Genomic DNA, 17,574 nt, shown 5'->3' on the forward strand with positions numbered 1-17,574 from the left:
GATGGCAGCCCCCACAGATAGGATGGATGTCGGGCAGTTTGTTTGTATCAAGCCCAACAAATCAAGATCTGATTCCAATGGTAAGGAAATATATCTGATTTACAAATTGAACGGAATTGAACAACGAAAGTGTGAAAGTGTGAGCTCGATTTGTTCCTTAGTTTGGCCGTTTTGTTTTTCCCTGCTCACGATCAGACAGATGTAGCCCCATAAATCGGTCCAATCCACTCCGTCCGTATCCACTATCCTTGATACGGAGTGGAGTATCAAGGATACGGAGTGGATTGGACCGATTTATGGGGCTAGATCAGATGTAGCCCCATAAAAATCGGTCCAATCCACTCCGTATCCTTGATACGGAGAGTGGAGTATCAAGGATACGGAGTGGATTGGACCGATATATTATGTGGGGCTAGATCAGACGATGATGTTGAAGTTGAACTTTGAAGATTGAATGGTTGTTTGTTGTTGTTGTTGTTCTGATCTGAAATCTGAGTAAGCAGTGAGTGTACTGTTTAATCTGTTGGTGTTGTGTTGTTATTGTTCTAGTTGTACAGTGTCAGTGTTGGTTCTTGTTTTGCTTCTCTCTGGTCTGGAGTAGTTAGTCAGGGCGTATTCGTTTAAAATTCCAAAGGCGAATTATAAATACAACTTACAAGATTGCTATTATTTATTTAATATTTATTGGGACAAAATTAATTCATTAAAAATGATTAATTTGCAACTATGAATTGGAGGAACATCAACAACACTTTAGAAAAATAAACAAACAAATGATTAATAATTGATCAAGCCAATCAATGTTGCTGGTGTTGCTTGTAATGTACAATTATTTTGTACAAATTGTCAACAATTTCATTTGCAATGTGACTTTTTCTTTCTTTGAATTGTGTAGCTGAGCCTTTTGCCAGGAGTGGACATTGTTGTGCAACAGATGGAACCAACATGTTTGTTTTCGGTGGCTACCATCCCGAGTTTGTAACAACTCTAACTCAACCAGTCTACAAGGAAATTACTCTTTGTAATGAAGTATTCAGGGAGGTAGGCCTATAAAAGTTTTTAAATTTTTGAACAACAACGCCAATGGTAGTTTTTTTTTCACAGAGCTCGGGGAAAGTAGGCCTCTACTGAGTATGCAGAGCTACTATGCTAACAGTAACACCCATCGGTCATGGGTAAAACCCAAGCTAATATTCTTTACCCATCATATCCCAGATGCAAATTTCCATCTATGTTAGGCCTAATTATCTTTTGAAATTTAGCAAAGAAAAGTTCATGTTTTAAGTTTATCGGAAATTTCTTTTCCTTTAAAAAAGAAGAAACGGTACTATGGTTTCTTGATATTTCTAGGTATACTTTACTTGTGCTTGACTGCTCAGATATTTTTAAGTGATTGAAAAACTGGCCCTTCAGATCTACTCTGGTTGAAGTTTAAAGTACACAGGCATAGAAACAGAATAAACATTACTTAATATTAAATGTACTTGATAGGGCTTTTCATTGTCCTAGTTGAAAGACATCTTGTTGTGTACATGTGTGATTTAAACAATGAATTGAACTTGTTAAAGTTCACTAATAAATCATTAATAATAGTAATAATAATAATCAATTTTTATACAGCGCTTTAACACAGCCCAAAGGGTGTCTCATGCTTCCAAAAATATTGCCCATGGTCACTGGGTCTTAAATCAAACCTTAAACCATCTTAGCTCCCTGTGGAGCATACAGCCTGTGCAACAAACATGCGCTAGTCGGCTAAATCAATCACAAGCACCATCTCTGCCCTCACAGGTCAAAATAGGCAATTAGTTAAAAGTCATTCATACACTTGAAAATGTTTTGCCCAATATTTTCTTTTCAGATGTTGTGTTTTAATCTTTACACGGAAACGTGGCATGAAGTGAGGACATTCGGAGAAGCACCCTGGGAAGCAGCTTCCATGTCAAGTAAGACGTCAAAGCATAATACTCAAAGACAACCAAAAGCCCAAAGCTATGATTTCCGAAATAGATAGGTTTTGAGATGTGTTATAGATTGACAACAGGAATCTGCTTGTCGAAGTTGTAGGACGCTGTTCCAAAGAGTTCAAATTTGATCTACTGGTAATAATGTTTGCAATGTCTCTTCTACCCATCTGTACACTGCAGTGCTACTACATGGCCAAACACTTTTTATGTTCGGTGGAACCAGCTACCCGTGGGGTGAGACGAGTAACTCCGATGTTATAGCCTTCAAGTTGAAAGACAAAACATGGTCCACCTTGGCGTGCAAGGGTCAACGCCCTCCAGGAAAATATGGGCAGGTCTGTTTGGGGTCACTTTTTAGTCTATCCACTGACTGTTCTTCAGAACCAGAGTGCAGTCTTTTTCAAGGAAATTATTACTCTAGGCAGTTATGTTTCTCATAGTTTCAAGATCCACAAGTTCAAGATTTACTGGTTGACTGTTCAGTATTATCTGCTATGATAAGATAGATAAACTCTGCCAGCCTGCAATATGATTACATGTGAAGGGCTCGAAATTAGCACTGGACCAGAAGCCAGTGATTTAAGCATCGAGCCAAAAAACTGATGGCCGTACACGTCTTGTGTTTTTGAATATGACATGATGTGGGCAATTGCACAGACAAATTTGTTCTACTGTGCACATTTCATAAAAGTCAGTAATCTTACTGACAAATGTTTGTGGACAGTGGGTAAGGGTTTTTAAAATCCTGATGTTAGAGTGACTTTCGTTCTCTCGGCAGGCAATGGTTTTAAGACATGGTTGTTTGTACCTCTATGGAGGTTGCCGGCAGATCTCCAGTGATGACTACTTGTTTGATTCTGATGTTCACTGTCTGGATGCCAGGAGCCAGACTTGGTCTCTCCTGTCAGACCAGACCACTCAGGATGACCCTGAAGCGCCCTCTAGGGGCATGTATAGACATGGCTTGGCATGGCACAACAACAAATTATACGTTATTGGAAGCAGCTGGACAGAATTGCATTCATTAAAATATCAAGACAAGGTAACGTTCATATTGACATTTTTCTCTTTCTAAAATAAAATATTACTTTTACAGCAGCGTATCCACCTAACAAGTTGGGGGCTTATTAGGTGTGATAAGGCACCCCAAGGCTCAGTTCTAGGCCTTCAACGGTTAGTCATTTATAAATCTTAAGTCTTGCACACTATTGAGACTAGCTAGAGTGAAAGGCTGAAATCAAACAATTTCAGCTATGCCTATGACCATTTGCAGCATCAGCAGTGTTGACATATTTGACTTGTCAACATGCCAGCCAACTAATACTATCAATTATGACACAGCCTAAGACTCTGCTCTTGGTATGTATCTATTACTCCAACAAAAGTACTATGCATCTGAACTAGTTTCCACGAGCTCATGTTAATGAAATGTATTTGTTAATCAAATGTATTAGACAACAAGGTCAAGCCATGTCAAAACCACCAATTACATTGCCAAACCTGAAGAGTTTTTAATTAATTGATAAATTGTTCTGTGAAGCCAGTGTTGTGATGTCTGTGAATTGACCCAAGTAAATTTTAAAAACAAAGCGATTGCTATTTTCTTTTCTTTTTTAACTTTTCCTTCTTTGTTTATTTTGCTTGTTTGTCTGTCATTCAAAGCCAGAAAGTAATTGCAAGTTTGGCCACTTAAAAAGCTCCAAATGTGTTGAACATAAGTTGCCTCATTGTAAAAAACAAATTACTTTGTAGCGGCGCAAAGCAATGACTTACTTGCAAGTTTGACCACGTGGAAGGAATTTCTTTTATGAAATACCATGACCTTCTATTCACTTTATCCTAGATTCATGTTTACAGTTTGGAGACCAATTTGTGGAGTACGGAGATGACAAAACCGTTCTTGGTTGATCGCTTTCCATTAAGGAGAAAGTACCACAGTTGTGTACAGTGGAAGAATGGTGAGCGCCAAGAAAAACTCTTGTTTACTTTATTTTATGGTGCAAAAGTTGTATTTAAATTACAAATATTTTCCATTGTACAAAAAGCTGGTAAATTACCATGAGCACTGATGAAATGAAAATAAGACTATCTAAATTTTATTTTTGAAAATTTGTTGGGCAACATTTATTAAAAAACGGCAATTTTGCAGAAAAAGCAGAAATTAAAAGTCTGACAAGGACTGCTCTGTAAGCAGAAATAAAATCTCTGCTAATGGTTGATCTTTAAGCAGAAATAGAAACTGTGCTATGAGTTGCTCTACTGTAACCAGAAATAGTGACTGTGGTAATCTGATCAGTTGGCACACATAGAAACTGCTAAACAGTAAGCAGAAAACGTCTGTATTTAAGCTTGATGTTATAAGCTTGTCTGCTTACTGCTCATTTACACGTATCAAAGTTTACATGATCTTGTGAACTAATACTGACTAATTTTGACTTCTTAACATTTACAGAGGTTTACATTTGTGGAGGTCACAACCACAGAAAGGTGTTTGGAGATGTTTGGAAGTTAGAACTACCCTCTTTGCAATGGAGCAAGATACCAGCATTAATGCCGGTTCCTGCTTACTTTCATACAGCCGCAATAACCCCAGTAAGTATAATATCTAATAGTTGTTAAGGTGAGGGCTACACTAAACTGGTTTGGGCCACAACCCAAATCAACTATCACTAGGGACACCTTGCCACCTACTCCTGTGGTTGAAAAGGGTTACCTTTGGGTATCATCCACAATAGGAGCCTGGTTGGTAGAGCAGAATACGCTACCTTCTCAACTTTTTACAAAGTAATTATGGTCAAGTGTTCTCAACTTTTTACAACGTAATTATGGTCAAGTGGTTTGCTCAAGGGCACAAGTGTCATGACCAGGAATCAAACCCACAATGCTCCTTATAAACTGCTATTTTTTATTTTTCATTTTGATTTCAAACCAGTCAAAGTGCATGTACATCTTCGGTGGTGTAACCTGTTTGGAGGATAGAAACAGAACTAATGGACTCTACAGAATCTGGTTGACTATCCCGCCACTCCTCGACATGGCACTAAGGAAAGTTGTGTCATTGTTACCCAAACTGAACTCTGAGAATATTGCCAAATTGCAAGAGCTTGGGATACCTAGGAGCGTCTTGGACAGATTGAAGCACATTGAGTGATGGAATCGAATGTGACTATCTTTAGCGGAGTGTTGTTGTTGTTGGTGTCGTGACTCTAGGGTTCAAACGTTGCCATTAAACTAAAGAGGTGCCAGACTATTCACCCTGTAAGCCTCAGTGTGGTTCCACTCATTTCATCTGGAGACAGATAAGATGGCCGCCTAGTGATTTCTAAGCCATGGGTTAGATGATGCATTATCATAAAAGAAATCAAGTGAAGCAACAGCTTTGCACCCCCCCCCCAATCACACACATACAAACAGCTCTGTTCTGTGTACTGCCATACTTTTGTAATAATGTACATTCAAATGTATATATTAAATATGTATTGTTAAAGGGAAGAGATATGTTTGGTTTACTATAGTAACGCATAGCATAGCTGCTCATTTGGACACATGGCCTTAAAGGAACACTTTGCCTTGGATCGGACGAGTTGGTCTTTAAAACGCGTTCACAACCGTTTGTTACAAAATGCATATGGTTAGAAAGATGTTTTAAAAGTAGAATACAATGATCCACACACATTTGCCTCGAAATTGCGTGGTTTCCTTTTACTTTGCGAACTAACACGGTAGGCCATTTATTGACTCCCATAAATGGCCGACCGTGTTTGTCGACGAGATAAAAGGAAAACCATGCAATTTCGAAAGATACTTGTGTGGATCATATATTCTACTTTTAATATATCTTTCAAACCATATGCATTTTATAACAAACGGTTACAAACGCTTTTCAAAGACCAACTTGACCGATCTAAGGCAACGTGTTCCTTTAATGTTAACATAATACATTGGCTTTTGAAGAGAAGGTATACGTTTAGGTCATCATTGTTAACCAATAAGAACTGTTACATGTAAAAAGAAAACAGTAGCTTATGACAATACAATCCTTTTTGAGAAGTATTGTGGTTTAATACATAGCTAGATAGCAGTTTTCTGCCCGAGCATTTTAATCAGAGGTCAGTATTGTTTCTTAGATTGTGTATGATTCCTAATAGCAGTTAATCTTCCTGCGTGGACATTATTTGCTCCGGATTTCCCGCAACATCCCAATGCATCCACCTTTGGAAATGAAGTGTTCACCTGATAATTTAAAACGTCAACATTATTAAGGATTAAAACATTTTGTGAACTTTGCCTTCAAGTGGAGAAAATAAACTTTTTGAAATGAATGAGAATAATTATGTTGAAGTAAACTTATTTATATCTGAATGAAATCTTGGTTATTATTAACTCTTTCCATCGAGACTAAGGAAACCCCTAATATTGAACCCAAAATTGAACACAAAAAAATCAAAATTCAAGAGTGAATGGTTAATTTTCCTTTTAATAAAAAAAGCTGTGGACTTTTAAGTATTACCACCTCCATGATATTACTCAATGTGCACTTTGCACTGTACCTATCCTATTTTATGAGAGAATAAAAGCAAGGTGTGTTTTCAAAAATTAGTGGACCATTTAAACAGCGCCCTCTATGGTGGATGATTAACAAGACGACGACTAATCAAGTTTTATGGTGGAAATTGAGAAGAATGGCTACTCCAACGACGTTTTTGTCGGGAAAGATGTACCCTTTTCAAGTTGAACGTGATGAAACTCCTCAACCAAAACGTGAAGATATTAATATAGGAAAATTTGTTGGTATCTCACCAAGAAAACATCACAAAATAGGTAATGTTTTAAGTGAGTTTGTAATTGTATGATGAGCTTCAGTTGATAGGTATGTTTGGTCTTTAGTTAGTTGTTAACGTACGTTACATACGGAGAAATGCGGTCGGCGCCCTATATTCCGCACGGGCGCGATGCTGACACAGAGTGCGGGGTTCATTCATAACCTTTGATTTGATCGAAACGTTTTTATGGGAGGATTTGTACACGAATTCCCGTGAATACGTGTACACATCCGCCCCCGCGCACGAGCCACAAATAACAGAAACTCTCAAGGAAGCTAGCGCTATACGCTATAGCATGCACGGTTGAACGGAAATCCCAACTTTTTAAAAGGAAAAGTTTCCGTATGGCGCCACCACTTTTTCACTCGATATGAAATAATTTAGTATCTAATTTACCTCAATGAGATATCACTTTTTGTAAAAATGAGTGAAAAAGTGGTGGCGCCATACGGAAAGTTATCCTTTTAAAATTATTCAAATTGGGGGGTTTTTCGGAATCGGGGAGTCGAGGGGACGGGAGTTGGGATTTCCCCCATCACGTGCAATCATAACCATGGATTGTGGAGGTAGAAATAGATAGATGCAACACCAACTGAAACACGTTATTGCTACAGTAGTACAGCGTTGATAACAATTCCAATTTTGTAGACCTATTTTATTACATTTAACATGATAAATAAAGGTAACCTATCTAAATCAAATGATGTTATTTATATCAATCATGGATGGAGGTAGATAATTAATATTGTCAATAAAATTTTTACTTAGGGGGAGGCGTTAGTGTCTTTTTTGGGGTAGCAAGCAAAGCACTCTTCTAGAACTGTAAGGTTCGTTCCGCTATCATCTCCTTTAGTATTATTACGGAGACGATAGAGGAACGAACCTCATAGTTCTAGGAGTCGCAAAGCACCACTATAGTGAAAATGAACCAAAGTAAATTTCTTGTCATTGTGCAATGTCCTTTTCATCATTTCCCAAGAATTGTGTTGTGCAATTTTACCCGTGATGTATTGTAATTGTTGTCGCACTCAATCACTATGGCATGGGAATGTTCTGTAAGGTGTATGCTACTTTACTCATTCATTGTTCCAGTAGTTTCTTTTTCTACTGAAATCCATCACATGATGACTCATCACAAAAACTGTTGGTTGCTCATTTTTAATGGTATGCCACATAGTTGTGGTAATCCTCGGATGGTCTGCAACCTTTCAGGAGAATATTAGGGTTATTGTTTTCATATGGAGCTGGCCAACTAATGTGATTGCCTGTAAAAAGGATAAAGATTTTGTAATTGAATTGAATTGAATTGGATGATTGTTGTGCACTTAGTAGGATGTCTGATCCTATTTAAATAATAAAGCAGTCCTCAGTCTTAATAGAAATTAATGTGCAACTTATAAGAATAAAACTACTTAATATATTGATTCTGAAAGTACAAATGACTGCAGGACTTGAAGGTCAAAAGTTTTACTAGACCAAAACTTGTTTTACAAGACAACAAATCAAAATGGGGGGAAAACTGGAAAGATGATTTTTTTACAATTTTTCTTATTAAAAGATTTTTATCAGACGGAAAATCAACATTTGAACTTATTTTTTTGTTTTGTTCAAGATACTTAGTGAGGTATAATAAGTTGAAAACCCAAGACTGTCAGACTTGTCCAATCATCATGAGTTTACTGCCTAATACTGAAATAATCTAGTATAAATTCCAAGCCCTGACTGACAAATGTGAGAAGGGCCCAATTTCATGGCTCTGCTTATCATAAGCAGCTTCTGAAGTTCTGCTTCTGGGAAGCGTATTTCACGGGTTAGCAGCGAATTTTGGCTTCTGCGCATGGGTACTCCCTGTTACTAGGCAGTTAAGCTTACAAGGCTAGCCAGAAATGTGGTGCTTGCAAGTAAGCGGGAAACGTGATCGTAAGCGCAGAATTTGGCGGTAAGCAGAGCCATTAAATTGGGCCCAGGTCAATTTCAATTTAAATCCTACCCAACCATTCAACTGTTTCTCGAAAAAAAATACTGAGGCCAATTTCACAAAGCAATAAAGTTCATCGCAAGGCAAATTTTCAGTATTACTACAGTGATTTGTATTGTGACATCACACTTTACTTAGCAACTACGATTGATTTGCAGTTACGATCAATCTTAGATCTTTGTGAAACCGGCCCCAGCAGTTATAAATGATGTAATTTCTCCTTAAGAGCTAACTGTGTCATTATCATGTTTGCTTAATGGCTCCTGGTGAACTAAAATGCTTTTTTCCTCTCTTTCAGGAAGCAAGAAACTTTCATAAAGAACATGTTTGTTCTTTTCCCTGTAAACTAAAAAAATAAATCTTGTTGAGTAAGTTAAATCTGATTGTTCTGCCGAGTAAAAGATTGATGAAAATATGCATTTTGGTTTTGGTGTTGTACAATTTGTTTTGCCATTCAGTTTTAGATTGGAGAAAACCATATAAACCCTGCGCACGTAGTGGCCATGCAGCAGTAGCAGATGAAAATAATCTCTATATTTTTGGAGGCTACAACCCTGATCTGGAAACGCTGCAGGACTACTTTGGTCGAAATGAAGAAATGCTTTTTCCTCTTTTTCAGGAAGTAAGAAACTTTTGTTAAGAACATTCTCTCTTTAATGGGGCATGAAAAAGGCATAATTATATAGAAGTTGACATGTAAATGACACTTGTGGTCCATTCAAGAGCAACAATTGCTTCTCTTCACCCAGGGATAAAAATGGATACCTGAGATGGTAACAATGCCAGTCGATCTGCTAAATACAAATGACTTGGACCCATGTGACTTAAGACTCTGACTCAGATTCGACCTTAGTGATTCGAGACTCTGACTCAACCCTAGTGACTCAAGACTTGGACTCTGACTTGTTGACCCTAGGGGGAGACTCGGACTCAGTGACTCGGACTTGACCAAAGTGATCTAGACTAGGTGACTCGGACTCAACTCAAATGACTAAAAACTGGGACTTGGTCTTGACCCAAGTGTTTCGAGACATGGACTCGGGCTTGACCAAATCGATTTGACTACAACACTGCCAAATACTAAACATTGCATAATAGACTAACCTGTACAAGTCTCATACTTGGATAATTTGGGAAGACGTGGTTCATTTTACGCTGTTTAAACACACGAAACTTGTGAGCATGATCTGAGGAACTGCAGTGTTAAAAAACAAAAGCTTGTGCCCTAACATAGATCCAGTAGCAGTTCAATCAAGTTTTTATAATTTTAAATAAACAAAAGTGGTTAATTTTTAATTAACTGCTTCAAACAGTTAAATACTTGTATAAGTCTTACACATTCTATTTTTACAAACAAAGTGTCCACAACATTTCCACCATTCCAATTTTTTTCTTCTTTCAGATATGGAGATATAACTTTGATACCAACATGTGGTCCAGGTTACAGACAAGGGGACGCATGCCGATGCAGCTGGCGTCCATGTCAATGGTACTCTGCAGTAACCACATCATGATATTCGGCGGCACCGGTTTCCCATTTGGCCCGACCACCAGCAATGATGTCTGGTTCCTGAACTTAAAGACTAAAAAATGGAGGTCGATCATGTCACAAGAAAGCGTCATGGAACCAGTTCCAGGATACGGACAGGTGCCAGACTATTTTAAGCTTGTCACAAAATTATTGTCCTACTTGTTTTTAACATCCAAAGGAAAGGTAAACCTTGCTTAAAACCTTTCTACTGTCTGACCATTCATTTGATATCATACGCTGTGGTTTTGAGTGGTGAATAAACTATGCAAGTATGGCAAGCCTGTAAATTGTTTCTACACAGTACATATACATACAGCAATTGCTATGGTGCCCTGTGCTTTTGTTGCGGTGTCCTTTGCAAAGTTCCTATATTCCTATATTCCTCATAGCGTGCCCCTTACCCTTGGAACTACTGCACTACTCTTGGAAAAAGTTACCAAGAGTAGGATATGTTTGTAATACGGCTTCTCAGTTGCAGGTAAAGACGATTTAGCCTTTTGAATGATATTTACACATTAATTTATACTCAATATGTACATAATATATTATTTATTTTCAATAGGCCATGGTTGTGATAGATGAACACTTATACGTCTACGGCGGCACGACGGGATGGGACTACAATTCCGATGTCCACCGCTGTCATCTAAAAACGGGCGACTGGGACAGACTCTTCAGCTGGGAGGAATGCCTGACGGAGAAGGTCACAAGTAACAACATGGGGTCAATAGGTCAAGTCCCGATGCCTAGATACCGACATGAAATCCTGACCAATGGGAAGAGGTTATATATCATAGGTGGGGGCACTTCAGTACAAGCGTACCCATTGGATAAAGTAAGTCAAGTGACCATAACCTAACTATAGTATTATCACAGTACTTTGAATGGGACGTAAAGCCACTGGTCCCGTGTGTTGTGTAACACACATTAAAGAACTCAGTGCACTTATCGAAAAGTGAAAGGGTTCACCCCTGTGTTCCTGGTTTGATTGGCAGCATATTGCGCCACAGCACCTTTGCAAACCATTACATGGTGCTGAGTAACAAGGAGTAGGTCTCATTATTCAAGCGAAGTGCCTTGAGCGTCACTAAGTGACAGAATGCATGATATATTAAAAGCCACTATTATTATTGTTACTATTATTATCAGTAGTTTTGGGGACAGCCGGCCGGAACTACTTTTATTGTGTGCTAAAATCTGAAACTCCTCACGAATTAACAAAAAGGTTGTAACATAACTACTGTCATGTAAAGCTGAAACTTTAAATTAACTTGTCAGTCCCAGGTTAATAAAGTCGGCTGCAGAAAAGTGTACAGCAATATTTTCAAATACACCCCGAGTAGAAATATGCACTAACTCCTGACTCTCCAAACAGATTCATGTGTTTGACTTGGAGACAAGAGAATGGCAACTTATGGTTTCGATTGAAGACCCCCAACATGGCTACCCAGAAAGCAGACGCTGTCACGGCTGTGCTCAGTTAAATAATGGTAAGACGATACAGTGGAAGGAGTCCATTTGAATACCCAGGGGTGGATGTCCAAAGAGTTCTGACTAGTCTTGAGTTAGGACGAGTAGCGAGTTACTCGTCCTAGTATAGGACTACCCTTAAGTTTTTAATATCTCCAAGGACTAGTCCTAAGTTAAGATTAGTCCTAAGTTCTTTGTGAAATCAACCCCAGGGCACAGTTTCATAAAGCCTGTTAAACATTTTTTTAAATGCTTAGCACAGTATGTATTTGCTAAGCAGAAATAGGTCACAACCAAACAACATAAAGTTTACATTGTTTAGACTGGTGCCCAGTCTACTTCTCTAGTGCTTAGGACACTATTACAAAAAGCTCTGTGAAACCTAAACCCCAAGGGTTTACCAAAAGGTAGAAAGGCAATCATTTCAACATTCCTCCTGAAATTTGGATTCTTGTCTCAGACTTAGTTAGAGTGTTTACAGTCGGTGTGGTATTTCTGTTTTCTGGCATGTCTAGGTCGAGCGTGTAAGAATACCTGACACAAGCTCTGGTGTTTCTGATCAGCATAGTGTGGGTTCGAGTTCCAGTCGTGACACTTGTGTCCTTAACAAAACGCATAACCATTGTTGCTGGGACCTAGGATGGGACATAGAGCCATAGGTCCTGTGTCGTGTAATGCATGTAAAAGAACCCAGTGCACTTATCGTAAAGAGAAGGTGTTCGCCCCGGTGTTCCCGATTTGATTGGCAGCATATTGCCCCACAGCACCTTGTTAACCATTCATGGTGCTTCAAAGGAATAGGTCTCGTACTTCAAAACAGGGCTCCATATACCTTGCAGGAAAAAATACTGAGGGCTTTGATATGCCCCTAGGGGTGTGATAAAAAGCTATATAAGATCAAATAATATTAGTGTTATTATCATATGTTTATGTCTTGACTTTCAACAGAGGGCTACATAACCGGTGGTTACGGAGGCAAGAAAATCTTTGATGACATCTGGAGGATTAATCTAGACACGTTACAGTGGACACAACTTGACATCAGATTACCCAAACCTGTGTACTTCCATTCGTCTGCCATCACACCGGTAAGCCGATAATGGAGGTTATGGCTTATGGCTGCACTGCTATATGTTGCAGTAGATACAGTGAGGCAGCCATAGCCGTAACTTCAGCTGTTTGTGCTGTTTTTAATTTAATTTGTTGTAGAGTTCTGTGAATATTCATTTAATTTTCCCCTCCCTCCTATCCAGTCCGGATGCCTTTACTACCACGGTGGTGTCGTCAGCCCCACAGGGGACGAGAGATCCGACTCCCTGATCAGAATATGGCTCAAGATACCAAGTCTCCTCAAGATGTGTTGGGAGAAAACTCTGTCTCTCATCCCAGACCTTCATTCTATGCCGCAACGAGAACTCCTTGAGTTGGGTATACCAGGACACCTTCTCGCAAGAGCGGCTTAGCAACAACAATCTTGGATTTAGAAATCACACAACCAAGCCAAAGCCACAGCAGGAAAACAGATTTTCAGCAGATTTTCAAAGTATAGATTTCGATCACTGGAAGGATTTATAGGCAAAATTAAGAAAATTGCAATTTGCACAGTAACTGAGTCATACATGTTTTACATGAAGCAAGACATGCGAGTCCAACAGTAGGCAATTGCGGGAAAAATTCGGGATGAAGAAATCATCACTAGGTTTCAAAGAAGGGAATATTAATAAAAAACACAGAAATAGTTCAAAACTGTTTCAGCACAAATGGCGACTTAAGTCAACTGTGCACTTTGCTCTGCGAGACTTCCAATGGCAACTTTAGTCAACAGTGCACTACGCCTGGCCCTGCTTGAGCCCCAATGGCGACTTAACAATAGCTTTCTGTATTGTGAGAATGTGTGCTTCAGGCTTGAGTGATCAAATGACATGGTCAAAATACATCGGTAATGAGAGTAGAAGAAGGGACAGGGGTTATGAACTCAAGTTGCAGATTAAAAAGAAGGGTTTAGTGAGTATAGAAATCACAACAGATCTGCAACTTTTCAGTACAGCGCCCTCTCTTGATTATGACCATAGAGCTATATAAGAACTACAGGGCGCACAGGCCTAGTTAGGCGGCCCAGCATTCGACCATTTTGTAAGTTGGAAACACCCCAAAAACATCGCACAGCGTTATCATACACACACACACACCGATGTGTAGGCCTACTTCATTTTCAACGGCGTACAACATTCATCTTACAAAGTGGCGCACATATCTCCTTGCGGTCCTGTCATGTTGGTGCCATCTGGCATGCGGCATCACCAGTGCACCCTCTAGTTCTTATATAACTTTATGATTATTATACACTCTGGTCCCCTTTCTTTATCCACAAGGTCACAAATAATAAGTAATTCCAATTACAGTACGTTCAATATGATTATAATTCATCTTTGCAGTGAGATAAGTAATTATTCAATGTACTAAGGAGAGGAAATAAATGAAAATGACGCGCCAACATTTTGTTTTGTTAACATGAAACATTAATCTTATCATCTGTCTGCTCAGGCCTGAAATCATTTACTATGCATCTGAAGAAAGCACACAAATTTGTGCAACCAGTGTGGTTTGTTTTCTCATTATTCACTTGTAACTTCGATGAACACTTTCACAAATTTAATAATAATAATAACCCGTTTTTATGTAGCGCTTTTCACACCCAAAGGGATACACCAAGTGAGAATACTGCACTCTTCAACAACTACCAAAGGTGTCCAGTGCATATAAATAACTTTAATTCAACTAGACGCATTTGAGTGGATGCGTTTGTGATTTTAATTGAAGAAAGAAGTTCAGCATCTGAACTTGATGGCATGTTGGTGACCTTTGAAACCATTGCATGGTCAAATTGTGTTATCAAGAAATGGTTTGGACATTTGTGAAACACAAAATTCCGGACCCATTACAATCCAGCAGCATGTTATGTTTCTGTTTGTCCTTGGCTTGGTTGGCAAAAATGGATTCTAAAAAACAAGCTTCTCTTCTTTTTCTTCTTCAATATTAATTGAAACAATTAATTTGTATTATATAACCATTTAAATTGTATCTAAAACAAATTGCTATGGGTATTTTTGTCTTTAAGAGTTTTGTATATTAATAATTTAAAGGAGGATTTGATTTCATAGAAAAGTTTAATCTTTTCACATTCAGTGGAACATGAAACTTGCAGTTTATTGTGAAAAACAAGAACAAATATATGATTTTAGGCATTGCATGGTGAGGTATCAATATATATTTGGTTTGCGGTAACACCATATGTGTATCTACATGTACTTGAGTTTGTACTTTAAAGAACTGTCTTGCTATATATTCTACCCAGGAGTGGATTTTTCCGATTTATCAGGAGACTTCTCAGTTCTCGCTTTTAACTACTCCCTGGGTGGCTGGGACTACTACTTTATCTTATAGGATCACTTTTAAAGCACATTTTTAGCTTGCTCTAGTCATCGTCAGGAGAACAAAGTCACTCAAATTTAAGTTTGAGCCTTATTTGAAGCTAGCATAGTGTTTCTTAGTACAATGTCTCCTCAATAGTTGAGAGTCAGTGATATTTTGTTTATCTGTATCGAAAGTGCCAGACTAAAATGGCAAGCAAATATTTTCGATCCTTCGTTTTACAATCTCAAATTTAATGTCCATATTAACATTGTCTCTCTGCAAGTTGCTCCATAAATCAAACAATATCAGGTTTTTATAGAAATGCTGTACAAATTATATACATTATCAATCGCAAGTATGATTAATATGTACGAGGTGGTAAGATTCAAAATATTTAGTCGGATAGTGTGTTTTTACTTAATTTGTGTCAATAGTAATGCAGGCCTGTATGCTTCGTTTTTGAATGGGCAAGGGCACCAAGGCATTTTCTCCTTGGTAGAGGGCACCCTTTGAGGAAATTGTCAATTTCTATTGGAGCATTTCAAGGGCACCAAGGCAGCGTCAGACCAGGGGGCATTGAGGCAATCGCCTTCATTGCCTCCGTGAAGTATCTGGCCTGGTGCTACTGTGTATAGTCACAGTGTGTCTATTGTCTTTACACAGTGGGTGCGTTCGTTTAGCTCCCCCGGGTCAACCCCTGTGTGTGGCGTTATTTTTTTCCAGGACGAACGTGTGCATACAATTACCCACGTTCGTCCTGGAAAAAAACCCGCCACACACCGGGGTAGACCCAGGGAAGCTAAACGAACGCACCCAATGTCATGTCTGGCACCGGATTCTCTCAGCAATTTTGAATAGACAGTCTATAGTCTGATATCCAGTTCACATTTTAGGCATAGCTAGATCAGTGGCTATGGCTACAGCTGTTGCTAAGGGGGTGTTGCTATGGGCATCCTATGCTTCAACACTTGTTCATGTTATGCCTCAGCTGCAGCCACAGCCACTAACTCAGACACAGCTTTAGAAATAGATGGTTACTTTAGGTTTTTCAAAACACACAGTGCTGGCTTAGGCTGTTGTCGGCCATCTTTGAAGCCCTGTATCGAAACAGCGCATTTGAGGGGGGGGGGGGGGGTATTTGTATTGTGAATTGTATCAGCCTACAATATTTTGTGGGTATACCATCCATCCTATCTTAGGTTAAAGTTATTGCAGAGCCCTTTTTCAAGGAACTGCTTACTGTAAGCCAAAAATCAATGCATACTTACGGTATTGAATAATTCTGCGCTTCTATAAGCCTATTTTACAGGCTAGCAAGAAAGCACGAGTGCAAACAAATGTGTTGTTTTATAAAAGCAAATTCACTTTACATGAAGCTATTATCTGCCTGGTAGCTGTTCACAACTTACGCTGGATTAGCTTGATATGACATGAATCATAATGGGACTCATTCCTTCTGACCCCCCCCCCCCCTCCCCTAAGAAAACTATTTTTTTTTTTAATTGCTTTTGGAAAATAATAACACTTGTATGTTAACACTTGTATGTAACAATGTATGGGTTTTTTCTCAGATGCAACTATTAAATAAAATAAGTTGTTTGCTGCTCAATACAGGAGTCAAATTAGCCTCTTGTCACCAGGCCACGCTGTGTGGTCTTGCGTTAAATCAAGACACTTTGCTCAAGAATGCTCAAGTTGGTAGTTCCAAGACCTTCGCATTTTATTTCTCAGCCTAGCTACCATGGGCAGCACGCTATATTGCCCGCTAGCTTTGTGTATGTCTATTCTTGGTTCGATTTCCAGCTTACTACAGACAGTCGACAACCAAAATGAAATCAAGAAGAAAAGCGTGCCCTGTGTCAAGTTATCTCATTACGATACTTTTTCAGTGAGTATCAGTTAGTGACGTCCTGGACCAAGTTGGTTGAATTTCCACCCATGCAGCGATTTTTATTTTTATTTTCTGCAGGACTGACTCTTTTAGAACCGAGTTTGAATCTGTGCGTACATGTGTAACAGTAGCAAATTGGTCTGACACTGCTCTAGAATTGCAAAGGTCGTTGGTTCCAATCCCACCCGAGAAAAAATGTCTGTGATTTTTTTCACAGGACTCGGGAAAGTACTGAGTATACAGTGCTACATACATTGGTGTATATGGGTAAAAAACCAAAAATTAATATTCTTTATCCCTGATGCAAATTTAAAATCTATTAAAGTAGCAAATTAGTTGCGCATATTTTAGTCATTGTTTGTGTCTCTTGACTGTATACAGACTTGCTAAAAAGATTAGCACTGGTATTATTTCTTGCCACTTTGGCATTTTTGTTTTTTGTTCTGGAAATAAAACACAAAGAATACTTTATTTGTGAAGTTGGTTTTAGTGTTCTGTTG

General features: G+C 38.7%; 2 protein-coding genes across 4 annotated transcripts; both read left to right on the plus strand.

The window, feature by feature from the left end:
* Position 1: 1 nt before the first annotated feature.
* LOC139954146 (kelch domain-containing protein 10-like) lies at positions 2 to 6,261 on the plus strand. Of its 3 annotated transcripts, none has more exons than XM_071953829.1 (8): positions 2 to 80; positions 896 to 1,041; positions 1,862 to 1,946; positions 2,148 to 2,302; positions 2,746 to 3,009; positions 3,811 to 3,925; positions 4,420 to 4,559; positions 4,900 to 6,261. In XM_071953829.1, the coding sequence occupies exons 1-8, from the start codon at positions 2 to 4 to the stop codon at positions 5,116 to 5,118; spliced, it is 1,203 nt and encodes a 400-aa protein (XP_071809930.1). In that variant the 3' UTR covers positions 5,119 to 6,261. The 3 variants fall into 3 exon arrangements, with proteins under 3 accessions (XP_071809930.1, XP_071809931.1, XP_071809932.1); XM_071953830.1 differs by lacking the exon at positions 2 to 80 and adding an exon at positions 375 to 502; XM_071953831.1 differs by lacking the exon at positions 2 to 80 and adding an exon at positions 379 to 495.
* Positions 6,262 to 6,598: 337 nt separating this feature from the next.
* LOC139954519 (kelch domain-containing protein 10-like) lies at positions 6,599 to 17,545 on the plus strand. Its single transcript, XM_071954361.1, has 7 exons — positions 6,599 to 6,788; positions 9,227 to 9,390; positions 10,171 to 10,416; positions 10,862 to 11,134; positions 11,675 to 11,789; positions 12,718 to 12,857; positions 13,023 to 17,545. Exons 1-7 carry the CDS (start codon positions 6,599 to 6,601, stop codon positions 13,230 to 13,232), a joined length of 1,338 nt encoding a protein of 445 aa, XP_071810462.1. The 3' UTR covers positions 13,233 to 17,545.
* The last annotated feature ends 29 nt before the right edge of the window (positions 17,546 to 17,574 follow it).

The sequence above is a fragment of the Asterias amurensis genome, chromosome 2 (assembly GCF_032118995.1).
Source record: "Asterias amurensis chromosome 2, ASM3211899v1".
Taxonomy (NCBI): Eukaryota; Metazoa; Echinodermata; class Asteroidea; order Forcipulatida; family Asteriidae; genus Asterias; species Asterias amurensis.